Source organism: Vicugna pacos, chromosome 13 (assembly GCF_048564905.1).
Source record: "Vicugna pacos chromosome 13, VicPac4, whole genome shotgun sequence".
NCBI lineage: Eukaryota > Metazoa > Chordata > Mammalia > Artiodactyla > Camelidae > Vicugna > Vicugna pacos.
Genome location: NC_132999.1, coordinates 10,142,214 through 10,155,418, shown reverse-complemented (window position 1 = coordinate 10,155,418; position 13,205 = coordinate 10,142,214). Strand labels below are relative to the sequence as shown.

Sequence of the window (13,205 nt, the reverse complement as noted above, 5' to 3'; positions counted from 1 at the left end):
GTGGCAGGATTTCCACAGACATTCCCAGTGAGAGAAGGACAGGGAAAATGACATGTTTTCGGCATTTATGAGATATTTGATAAATAGACTAAACAAATTGAAATAAGATAAATGAATAAATAGGTAACTGGGTCTAGAAGACCAGTTAGGAGCCTGTAATATACATAATGGTCTGTTTTTAAAGTGATAAGACACTAAAGAGGGGCAGGATGTGGGTGTGGGGGGCATTATCAAAGTGGGTCAAAGGGCATGTGCGTTGGTGCTGCCTCAGGTTCGATATCCAAGGTTCTAGAACTAGATATTTGTACCATGATGTAACTCCATCAATAATACAGTCACAAACGTGTGACTCTAACTCTGCATATTTATGTTTAAATATTTATATATTCATACATCTAAGTCTGAATAATTTGGAAACAAGCAAGGAAAAGTGAAGGGCATCTTACCCTACGTATTCATAAGAGTACAGTTAATTCGTAAGCAGCTTATTTCCTGAAATGTCCTAGGAGTTAGAATCAATGCACAGCCTGAAGGGAAAGAGAAACTGACATAATCCTGGAGGCACAGGTCAGTAGTTTGTCCAGATCACAGGAAATGATTGCCCATTGAGCTTCGTACTAATTGGATCATATATAAAGTGTTAATTTTATTTCTGACAAGTGCATTTTTTAAGAGACTAGGGTACAAAAGGTGAACAGCCAGGGGTTTGTAAACTATGTTGTATGAGGAGCAGTTGAAGAAATGAAGCAAGTGATAAGGCTAGTGTTATTTTTAAAGTATGTGAAAGGCTGACACTTAGCAAATGGACTTATTCCATGATGCTTTGGAGAGCAAAAATTAAGATACACAGAGGAAATTTTAGTTTGTAATTAGAGAGAACGTTCAGCCACTCACGCAATTACAGAAGAGATTCTTTCACGAGTCTTGCTGAGTCTTCTCCACTTACCAGCACCTGTGTGAAATTTCTGCTTTGTGAAGAAGACGGGGCTAGATAAAGGAAACTCTCCTGTGTTTTCTAAGATTTTGTGACTCTGTCTTCTCATGGGAAGTGATGTAGACAGTTCTGTGTGTACATAATGAAGGAAGTAGGTTTTGTTTTCCCTGCTCTCAGGATCAATTAAATTCTCTTTTTGCTTTCCTGTCTACAACACGAATGTGGGTCTTAGTGATGGTGATCCCAAGAACACATAATCATTTGCTGTAGATCAGAACTTGACTCAGGCAGAGAAACTTTCACATTATTCCCTGGACCTCTCTGACTCAGCGACGTCAATCCTAAACCTTGTTTCGTGGCCTCTGCCTTCTTCTTGACCTCTCTCAAGGGCAAGGTAGATATATCTGTTTTAATCTGAAGGGAGGAAGAGAAGGGCTTCCTCATGCATTTTTACAGCTGGCGCAGGGCTTCAGTTCTGCAATATTTTCTCCTCCATCCCCACCACTGCCTTCCCTAGATCTAGTCGCTGTGAGAGCTCTGTCCCCTCAGGCAAGTGCCTATCTCAGTGTCTCCCATTCCTGGGGAAACTTTCTCCGCTCTCCTGGGAGAAGTTTGGTAAGAACATTGAGCAAGTAAATTGTAGGGCCCTTAGGCGTCCAGCTTCTTAATCAGAAGGACGGACCCTGGACATGCCTTTGTTCAGGTACTGACACTTAACATGGACAGGTCCTTTATCTTATTGAACCATAGTTTTCTTATCTGCCAAGTGTAGATAAAGCAGCACACATGTCATAGGGTTGTTGTGAGGATTATTTGACCTAATACCCAAAAAGAGGTTTCCAGCCCAGGGAAATAGTTCTAATGTTTGTTGTTATTATTCATGACTGTATCTCTCACTCTTAGGTGGCATAGCACACCTCTCTGGTTTCCAGGAGACTTTTTGCCATGGTTTAGGATCCCATGGCTGCTAGAATGACCAGTTCCCTGGACTGATGCTAGCCTGTGTTTTGATAGTGGTCCAGTTCTCTGATAGAGTCTACAGTTTGTAATAAAGATATTCTCTTAACAGTACAGTTTGTTCTCAATCAGTTATGAATAAGTTACTCTCACTGCAGCTCAAGACAATCTCTGTTTGGTTTTTAGGACGTTATCTTTTGATTGTATTCATTTCACATTTCCTATATTTTTTTCCTTAACGTAATGATCACGTGTCATATATATATGTTATATATACATTTTATTTATTAAAAAATTTTGTTCTATTTGGTATTCTGGGATAAATGACTGTATTTCATTCCTTGGAAAAATGTCCAAAGAAGAAATTACAACTTTTTGGTGAGGATTAGCAGCAGGGGACCATATGGACAATTATTCGTAGGAGTTCTGGCATACATATTCTCCCTAAACAGACTCAAAAAGAGTGCAAGCCTGGGAGAAGATCCTGGAATAAAAAAAAACGAAAGTATATGGAATATACAAATGACCCTTCTTTGAAAAATTAGTGTTTTGGCTTTCAGGCATTATGCTTCTTTTCTTCTTTGTGTACTGTTCTGTTAAGTTTTTTTCCCCACTGTTCATTTTGCACAGCATTTTCCGGGCTGGCGTGAAGGACCAAAGATGCATGAAAAGTATTAGGATTTGGGGTTATCCCACTCTGGAGGGCGCTGTCTTGATACAACATACCCTGCTTTCTCACTTCTTTGTAACTCTCCAAATCTTTAGGCAGAGACAAAAATGCGCTGTCAGTTGGGCTGTTGGTTAATTCTCTATCAACAAATCAAACAGAAAAAAAAATGAATCAGCACAAGTGTTTGTATGTTGCAGCACTGACGCATACCTTGGGGGCAGGCAACATTTCACAGCTGTTCCAGAGTTGTGGTATAAGAAATACCGTGTGTTTTTGTTCTTTTTTCCCACCACTATAATATTTCTGTCTTTTCTCCAAATCATTCACCATGTACAAATACTATCTTAATTTAATGCTTCTTCAACAAATGGGAAATGATTAAAATATTACCTTCTATATTCAATAATGCAGAGATTTATAGTTGAGGTTTGGAAAAGTCTCATAATTGAAACATCAGTCCTGTCACAGCCTCTATATTTCAATTTACTGCTTTAAAAAAAAGTCTATTATTTGAGAGTTGCACTAAATTATTTTTTCCCAAGGTTTTTATAGTCACTATTGCAAAGATAAAATATTCTAAGAATAAATGATATATAGTTCAGTCACCACAAATATATTCAACTCTAAAAGTTACCTGTTGTATTGAGATTAATCCAGTGATCTATGTAATGTACCTTTTTCAAAATTGCTATTGAGGTTAAATTAAGATGAAATTTCTAATTTGCAAATACTCATAGGTGCTGGCAGTGACATTTAAAAATCAACCATCTATACATGGTTCTTTAGTCCCTAGTTATCCAAATTAACGTATAGATGTAACTTCTCAAACATGGAGACGTAATGTTGGTAAAGCTTCCAGACGGACCTTTTTCATCATCTGGTAAGCCTGGATTGTAATCACATAATCACAATTAGCCCCTGATCTCTGTGGTTATTCAAGGGCCAAACATAAGGATCAGTCTTTGGATGACAATGTTATAAGGGACAATAACTTGCAAATCAATAAATTGTACCAAGAAAGTGTTCCTGAACCAACTCTTCTGTGATGACAAACAGGAGGAAAGGAATGGTCTGCTTCCTGGAATAAGATAACTGTGTGAAAATACCTGCTTCAGTGACTCGATGAGAACCACGTGTCATTGTCATAGACATTGTTCACATGAAAATAGATGCTGACAAATTTCTAGAAAATGGTTTGGGATCTAAAAATGTTGGACATTCTACCAGAAATGATTTTTTGACTATGTTTTTATTTAAATGTCCTTAAAAGGGTGCCAAGGGGAAATACAAACTGTAGCAGAATCATCGTATACTCAAAATTGGTCAAGTCTGAGTAAATGAAGTTTGATATACTGGAAAAATTGCAAAAACTCAGCTTTTAATGACCACATTTGTGATCATGTTCCCGTCTAAGTAGCTCTGCTTGTGGCACCTTTTATATGTCTTTATTACCTTACTTACAAATTATAACTGTCTGCTGTCTTGTCAGTCTCTTCTCATAGGGACTTCATTCACTTAACTCAGTCAGCAGAGATCGACTGCCAGGTGCTGAGGATACAGCAGAGAACCCGTCAGACAAAAAGATATGCCTTAAAGTTTGTACTTCTGTGTCAGATACTAGAAGTAAAAACTAGATAAATAAGCAAAATATGTCATATGTTGGGATTTCTCTAAATATCACTCTGTGTGTCATTAGCACCTAGCACCATGCCTGGACAGAGCAGACACTGATAAACGACTCACTGCTGGGTTGATTTACTTTCGTGACTACTCAGAGGGGCGGAAGAAGCATAACTCTTGAATTTACTGTTGCTTTTGATTGTGAACAGCCCCTGGAGTCCTGGCACCAGTCAACAGATATACAGACTTAGGGTAGGGGATGATGGAGTAACTTCCAGAATACGACTGTAGTGAATCTGAGCTCTGTTATCTGTGAGTAAAGTAGCCTGGCAGATTCATTAATTCAGTGACCTTAACAGTTAATATAATTGTATTATGTGGCCCAAAATGAATGGAGATTTTTATTGTATCGTCTATCACTTTTGCTCTTTGTAACTAACAATGAACATAAACACTCCTGCCCATACACTTCTTTGATTTCATTATTCCTCTCTCATCTTAATGTTGAGTGGTGTGAGAAATACCAGGTCAGTTAATTGATTTTTCCATAGAATATTCCAAACACTTGGCCCTGTCCACTTCTCAGTTAGAATTCTAGTAATTAATGAAGTTGACCAACTGTAACCTACTAAGCTTCTAAAGGAAGAGATTTTAGAAAGTAACACATCATAGATCCTTGTGTCAGGTAGCTCCTGGAAACGAGATGAAAGGCTGTGGATGTGATGAGAATCTGTGCACAACTGTCTGGAATCCAAGTTCGGGTGGGCTGGCTGGAGAACAGTGCTTTCAATGTCTGTGAAATGACTGTTGGCGGAGCCCAGGGAAAATGGTAGACATTCCAGTCCTTACTCCAACTCCCAGACGTCTACCCGTCTCATCAGGGCTGAAATTCCGAGCAGTCCTGCAGCACCTCACTCTCATACCCGTGGGCATTCATAAATAATTAACAGTTCTGATCCATTAGTACAATAGTACCTGCCCACCTTGGAGATGTGGGTTTGGTTCCAGACCACCGCAATAAAGCAAATATCACAATAAAGCAAGTCACACAAAGTTTTTGGTTTCCTAGGGCATCTAAAAGTTATGTTTACACTATATGGTAGGCTATTAAGTGTGTGTAATATCTTTATGTCTGAAAAAAATGTGCATACATTAATTTAAAAATACTTCATTGCTAAAAGATGCTAACCATTATCTGACGACACAAGGTTGCCACAAACCTTCAATTTGTAAAAAGTCCAATATCTACAAACACAATAAAGCAAAGCTCAATATAGCGAGGTATGCGTGTGTATTTCAACAGATTACTTGGGAAAAAAGTACAGATTACAGAAGCAATGCATGATCTACCTAACACATTAGTAAATTAGAGACAAACAAAGGAGAAAATAAAAATCCTCTGTAGTTCTACTATCTAGAGTTAACTAATGAAAACAGTGAAATACATCCCCCCTTTTTTCCTATGCATTATGAATCACGTGTTTGGATTTTTTTCAAAATTGGGATCACACAGTCAATTCAGTTTGGTAACTTGCTTTTTAACAATTAACACTGAATCATACACGTTAATACTTACATATTTTTTCCATTACATGAAATTACCATAATTTATCTATTGTTGGATACTTGGGTCTTCCTGAACTTTCAGTCATATTCTGTTATCAATGATACACTAATGATCTTTGTTTTATGTAAATATTCCATCCACGTCTTTATTGGTGGCTAAGTGGTTGGTGCTTCTCCCAAGCTGGACCCCAGAGCAACCTCTCTTCCAGGCCGGGGCTGCGGGTGAGTCCTGGGCACTGCCCTGGTGTTCTGGAGAGAAGCCTCAGCAGAGCACTCAATGGCTGGCTGCCCTCAGCAGAGGACTCAGTGTTTATTCACGGCTGGTGACAACACTGCTGCCTGCAAGGGAGGGAGGAGGGTCGGAGAAGTACGTGCCATGTAACTCAGACGTTTTAAATTTGCATGTTTCTAAACTTGGCCCAACTGTTCCATGCAGTTACACCGAGCATCTTTGTTCCCAACTACACAAAGCAGTGTGTTGGATGGACTTTCAGATCTCTAGGAACACTCCTAGTCGTTAATGGGAAATGCATTCACTTAATATTCATGAGGCAAGAAAAAGATTCATTCCTTCATCCTTGAACCAAAAATCCCCGCAAAAGCTCAGCAGATTGATTATAAGTTCCACGAGGATAGGCAATGTCTGCTTTGTTTGCCGTTGTGTCCTCAGTGCCTAGCACATTGCCTGGCACATAGCAGATAATCAATAGATATTTAATGAGTAAACAAAAAGCATAAAGTTAAAATATCTTAATCTAACAGTCAACTGAGTCTTGGCCCTGCTTGCTTCTAAGAGAAACAAGGCTCAACTAGGCTTACTTCTTCAGTCCTGTTGGCCAACTTGAGGCGCAGTGATAGGAGTCTGTCCCTGACCCAGGTACTATTGTGTGGGGACTAGTTTTCTCTGTGTTGAAACTTGTTGGCTTTATTCAGCTAGAGAATCTTTAGGTCCACAGTTTGATACATTGTTCCACTAGGCAATGAACTGTAAAGGAAAGAACCGTTTCCCAAAGGATCTGCATGGACTCAAGATCTTGTTCCTTTTAGTGGCAACAGACCACCCTGAAATCCTTCACTAGTGGATGCTGTTGGGTTAAAACTTTTAGAGATATTCTAAGCCTCAAAATATTAGACCACTGTGATTGATGATCAGATGATTCTCTGATGACTAGTTGTGTGTGTCTCAAAATAGCCTCAAGAAATTAAAAAAATTACAGCTTTGTTCATTTTTGTAATTATTGAGAACATCTTAGGTATCAGCTTTCTACTGGATATTAGAAATAAAAAGAAAGGGAGGGATATATATATATACACACACACACAGGTAAATATATACTTATCATGCAGTGTGCTAAGTGAACAACTTGCTGATTCATTTCAGTAAAGTTGGGGAAAGTTTCCTGGAGGTGAGCCCATTTTTCATGGGATTTGAAGGATGGATAGGAGTTCGTCAGGCAGAGAAAAGGAGAGTAGAAGTTCAAAACAAAGAGAGTCAAACAAGCCAAAGCTCAGAAGGGCATGGTGTACCTGGGACAGGTGAGGCCTCACAATGGTTGAAGCAGAGGGTACTTGGAGGGGACATGAAGTTGTAGAGGTGAACTTTAGATGCATCATCAAGGAGCCAAGTCAGGAGTTTGTACTTTGTGGTGTAGATAATGAAGGTTTTGGTAAAGAATATTTTTCCTTCAGCCATTAGTATCACCAGATCAGATTAAGACATTTCCTTTAGATGATGGTCTATTAAGAAGACCAAGGAGTACTTGATTTTCTTTTCATTTGGGTTTTAGAATTTGTTACATCTTCTCTTAATTCTGGTGGCATAATAGTCTGTCTCTCTTAATTTTTCAGTTTTACCTTTTGTTTGTTTATTGGTTCTTTGGTTTTATATCCAAGGTGTTTTCAAAGATGTCTTGTTTGTCTGTTTTGCAACTGTTTAGTTAAAAGTTAGAGCTGGGCTCAGTGATTAGACTATTTCTAGCATATAGCTGGGACCACGTATGGAACTTATTTCTACAAAATGGTCTTTAACATCATGAGTGGTCAGGAAATGGACCCAAGAGACCCAAATGTACATTGTTATTGTTACATCTCAAAGGTAATGAAGCGGGGTGGGGAACTCATTTCCTCAAAGCTCATAGGAAATTCCATTGCACTTTTGGAATATTTGAGCCAAATTAAGGCTAAGGTAAGAGATGAAGAAAAGGATATATGAAAGAGAAGATATCGGTATCATTGTACTTGCCAAGCAGAAAATTCTAAAAGTGACATTCCAGAACAATATAACATACAATGTGCAAATTAATATCAGATGCTCTAAATTAATTTTTAAAACCTCTCATCTATAGTTTAGCTTATCTATACTTTAATTTATTTACATAAGTAAACTTTAGTTTTTTTCACTGAAATATACAAATATGTGTTGGCTTTGAACGTACTATTCCCGGAAGTGAAGAAAAGATCAGTTACTAGGATCAGTGCTTGTTCTCTCTTGGGTCATTCTATTTGTGCACATCTGACTTACCAAATAAATTATCGTCTTTGGAGTTCTGATGTCAATTTGAATGCGAAGGATTCAGATGTCTACATCCATGTTTCTGCTACTGTTGGTGTCTTTTTGTCAGTGCTCTGCAAGAGAACCTCACTTTGTAGAAAGTGAAGTGACTACCACGTAGCATAACTAGTTTAGGTAAAAACACTGTAGGACTGAGAAAATGTCTATCAACCAACCAAATTCCCTATTTTGTTTGTTTTGCAGATGACAATGGCCAACATTGGAATAAACGGAAATGGTTTTCAGCAGGCCTGTGAAGCAATCCTTTTTACTCTTCGAATGGCGACGTGGAATCAAATCTTAGATCCCTGGGTGTATATTCTTCTGCGGAAGGCTGTCCTCAAGAACCTCTACAAGCTCGCCAGGCGCTGCTGTGGGGTGAACGTCATCAGCCTGCATGTTTGGGAGCTTAGCTCCATTAAAAATTCCCTGAAGGTTGCTGCTGTTTCTGAGTCTCCCATCGCAGAGAAAGGAGCTCAGCAAGTGCCTGGTTCAGCGGGACAGTAAGTCAGCATGGATCTAGGACGGAATTAGAAACAGTTTTGGCAGTATCTCAGTTCATTATATAAATATGTAAAGCCCAACTGGAAAAATCAGCCCTGAACAGGCAGTTGGGGGGCACGTTTGTCAGATTTGGCTTTTGACATTTGTTCAATTAACTGTATAGTTGCACATCTTTCCATGTTTTTGTCAACTGTAAACGTGATGAAATAACGCCATGGGAGTCAAACTGAAAGCAATATTGGGCTTATCTGTGGTGTTGATACTTTTGGAGTGAGTGACTCTGTGGAACCCTGTAGCATGTACATGGCCTGTTTGCCAAGTCACATCACAGGGATTCACTGTGGCTTCTTACAATGACCTCAATATACGTGAGGTGTGGCTGTCAGCTTGCCTGACCTTGGAAGCCTGGTTAGAATGAGCCCATTCTTGTCATATTTGACAGATCTGACTGCCTTCACTTATTATTATGAAGGTCAATTGCTGTTTGAAGATATTCTTTTTGTCATAGATTTGTGCAGTTTCCTAGTCACCACCCTTGCCTCTGAAAATTCTAGTGCATAGTCAATAATTTTTAGAGAAACAAAGGATCTGTCAGCACATGCATAGATGACTTGCATTACATGACGGTTCCTGAGAAGCTCTGCTGTAGATGATGCAAACAAGCAGGACTTATGTCCCAAGTGACAGGTGCGTAGAATGTTGGCAAAGGCGCTGTACCTTAAGCTGTCGTTTCTGTGTCAGACAGCAAAAGAAACACAACCTCTAGAGTATGATATTCAAAGACCACCATGCAGCTAGTGTGTTTCTGCTTTCCATTTACACACACACACACATACACAGTATATGAGAAATTTCAGTTGAAAGAGGTCTCATTAAATCTGTAAGATGGCATCTTCTAAAGAGCCTAGACTACCAGTGTCAAGGGGAGGGCTGGCAATTAGCCAGGCATTTGGAGACCCTGATAATGGGGAACCAAGAGAGCAAGGGATACAATTCTCTCCCCATTTCCCCATACTACTGTAAACGTTTTCTTTGCTTGTTTGTATAATTTAACCCAAAGAGTTTTCATAATCATCCCAAATGTCCTGAGTCTATCAGAGCATAGGGTAGCTAGTTCTGCCTTATAGTAGTGAAATTGCATTTCTGTAAAAAAGAGTTCTTTGCCTTTGTTAACTGGTGTCTTTAAGAATTACTCTTACCCTGGAGACTGATGGTAGATCCTCTAGGAAATCTGTGCAGTTCAATTAGGCTTAAATTAGTATTTTCACAAATTTTTGCTTTTGGCTGGTAATTTACATTGGATGTCATTGTTAACTTTGGTGAATTTTGATAAATTCTTAGGAATAAATGAAAAAAAACTCAGCAAATAGCCTCACTGAAGATTTAAAGACAACTATTATTTTCTAGTGAATTTAAAGTAGGGCAACAGACATATCCACACACTGGCATGGGATATTCTTTATGTATGACCGGTGAATGATTAATCACACACATTTAGACCATTCTTATGTATAGAGCACATAGTAGATGCTCAATAGTTGCAAAATTGAATCACTGGCAAGAATTTCTTGGTGCAAAATGAGCATGGATGTGCAAAAAAGGTTTTGTACATTTTTAATTTAAACTGACAATTACATATTGGGTTATTTTGCGGTACATGTATATTACCAGTGTATATGCTTTTAAAAAAGCCACTGCAATTTGTGATTGCTGTTATATTACATAAAGGTTCTCATGTGTTTTAGAAACACTTAAAGTCTAAAAGAACTTTTAGGTGGTTTAGAGGAGATATTTATTTCCCATAGTTGCTTGAGAGAGTGTTGGCGTTGTATAAACTGAGGCACAAAGAACCGAAGCTCCGTTCTTTCTCCCATCACCGGATAGGATGCAAACACTCCCGTGGGTCCTGATCAGGGAGAGCCATGGAGGAGAAACCCTCATCCAGGGTTTTAGACCTCTTCTTCTTGAGGCTTCTAATCAAATGACAGAATTGTTGCTCTGTTGCCATGATGTCACCCTGGGACTGTGTATCTGTGTTGAGATATTGTGACACGACCATGTGTGGGAATGTATGATCTTAGCATGCAAGATCTGGGGGAATGGCAGGGTGGTGAGTCTCTGTGTATCCTGGAAGGGTTATGTACATTCTCTGAGCAAAGGTTTAGGGCAACTAAATTGGTTTTATGATGATGTGAATCCCAAGAAGAAGACACTGAAAATTGGTAAAAAAAAATTTGTTAAAGAATGTGTGTTTACATTGTTTTAGGCTTTTTGCCCCAGGAAGATGAAACAAAGTGAACCCAACAATATGCATAGCTGACTGCAGAATTGTGTTTCTGTTACTATATGCATTTTAGTGTAGTTTGGCCATTCAGTGTATAATGAATAACAAAGTGGAACATCCACCAATAATTTTCATATAAATGTTCAGAGTGAAAGCACATTTGTTCAAATTACTGGAAATAAATAGTACAAATAGTGTTTAGCAAGTCTACCAATTTTGAAGATTTATGCTCAGTTTTCAAATGTATCATTAGAAAATCAGAGTAACTGAATTTCCCTTCTCGTTGGATAAAGTAGTATCTAGGCAACTTCGCACACAATTTGATCACATTGTTTCTGGAGAATTATGTTACTCTAGGCTAAATACTTGAAAATGCCAATTTTTAAATGATGTTAGCGAACATTAAAATAAATGGGACCAAAAAACCAATAGCACATGGGTCTTTAATGTTATGAATATAGAGACAGGTAATACTGATTCATAATTAGCTGCAGATGTATCCCAAAATATCAGACTTTTTACTGATGGATTTAACTAAGTGATAGAAATACATTCTTAGAACATTTTTTTTTTGAAAGCAGAAAGTCGCTTCTGATTATCTGTATTGCTGTAGTGGAAAATACTTCAAAGTTACACACACACGCACACATATATAGAGATGTATCTGTCTTGTATAACAAATGGTCTTGTTCGCTCATTTTCAGTCTTGGAAAAAAAAACCCTGCTTTAGTTCTGTGCCTGAGTTTAGAATCCAGAGAAGATCATTTGTTAAATACATAAAGTGAACTTTTTTGTGAAACTCACTTTAACATCACCTGTATCACCATCATTGCTCCAAATTAATTGTCTAAGGTCGGAATATAAAGGATGAGAGTATATATTTTCTTACTTCTTTGTCTGAGAGTCAAAAAATATTTTACCATCTGGTAAATAGCGTTGGACTTCAACTTGCTGTTGACATCTTGATATTTAACAGCCGATGAAATGTGTTACCTGAATGAGTATATTTTGTGCTCTTCGTGCTTGTTGGATTGTATAAGAGTAAATAGTGATGTGTATATTTTGTTGCTTGCATCAGTGTGCAACTCATGTAATTTTAGTGCTTGAACTAGTTTAAAACATGAGATGATTTTTCAAAAATAAACTTGGACCAATGTTTATCAAGAGTGGTTATTTTAAGGAAGGTCATAAAAAACTTGGAACTTTTGAACCTAAACTGCCGTTCTTGTCTGCTCTGAGATGGGAAGAATTTCAGCGTATTTTGCATTATTACCTTGTGCAGTCCCTCTCCTGCCCCCTCTTCTGTGACACCTGCTTGCTTACTTTCTCCTGTGCCTCACCTTACGTAGGTAGGTCATAATTCCGATGGGAATCTGATCATTTCCCACAGTGACCCAGATATGTCTTCGCTAACAAACAACCTCCAAATCTCAGGGCCATGAACCCAGAAAGATTTGTGTCTCACTGATGGCTTCTGTTCACTCAGAAGGGGAGCTTTGCTCATTACAACCACTCAGAGACCTCAGCTGACAATGTGGCCACCATCTTACGTGTTGCTGTTTGCCGTGCCAAAGGGCAGGAACAGTACAGTGGTCACTCACTGGCTTAGAGCATCCCCCTGGAGGTGATGCATATTACCTTTGCTCAAACGTCTCTGGCCAGTGCAGGTGATACGGCCCTACTAACTTCACATGGGGCAGGTAAGTGCAAGACTATGATGTGCCCAGGAGGAGAACTGAAAATAACTGCTGGACAGCACAGCTGATTTCCACTTTAGGTAACTTTTTTTCCATCCTTGCTTCCTAACAGCATTCAAAATGGAACCAGGTTTAAAACTTAAGAAAAAAATTATAAACATCATGGGATGAAAATATTTAGGTCTCATTCCTCTAAGTGTCTCACAATGTACAAAGATAAGGTAGAATGAAGGTCATGTATATTCCACATGCTTTCTGCAATTACAGAAACTTTAGATGACAAAAAGACACTATGGAATAAAAAGTGAAAACCTTGGTTCTTAAAAGTGTAGGGAGTGGGGCATTTCTGTATGATGCCCAAGAGTTGCCCAGTTGCTTTTCTAATAAATGAGAGTGCCTGAAATATATTTTTGCCTTTGCAT

At 38.5% G+C, this 13,205-nt stretch overlaps 1 protein-coding gene across 1 annotated transcript in view; it reads left to right on the top strand.

Moving 5' to 3' along the window:
* The window catches only part of PTGFR (prostaglandin F receptor), a 43,601-nt gene extending 31,357 nt beyond the window's left edge, over positions 1–12,244 (top strand). Inside the window, exon 3 of the mRNA XM_006205953.4 lies at positions 8,503–12,244. Coding sequence (XP_006206015.2) covers positions 8,503–8,805 — 303 coding nt within the window. The 3' untranslated portion in view covers positions 8,806–12,244. The remainder of the gene's footprint in view (positions 1–8,502) is intronic.
* The last annotated feature ends 961 nt before the right edge of the window (positions 12,245–13,205 follow it).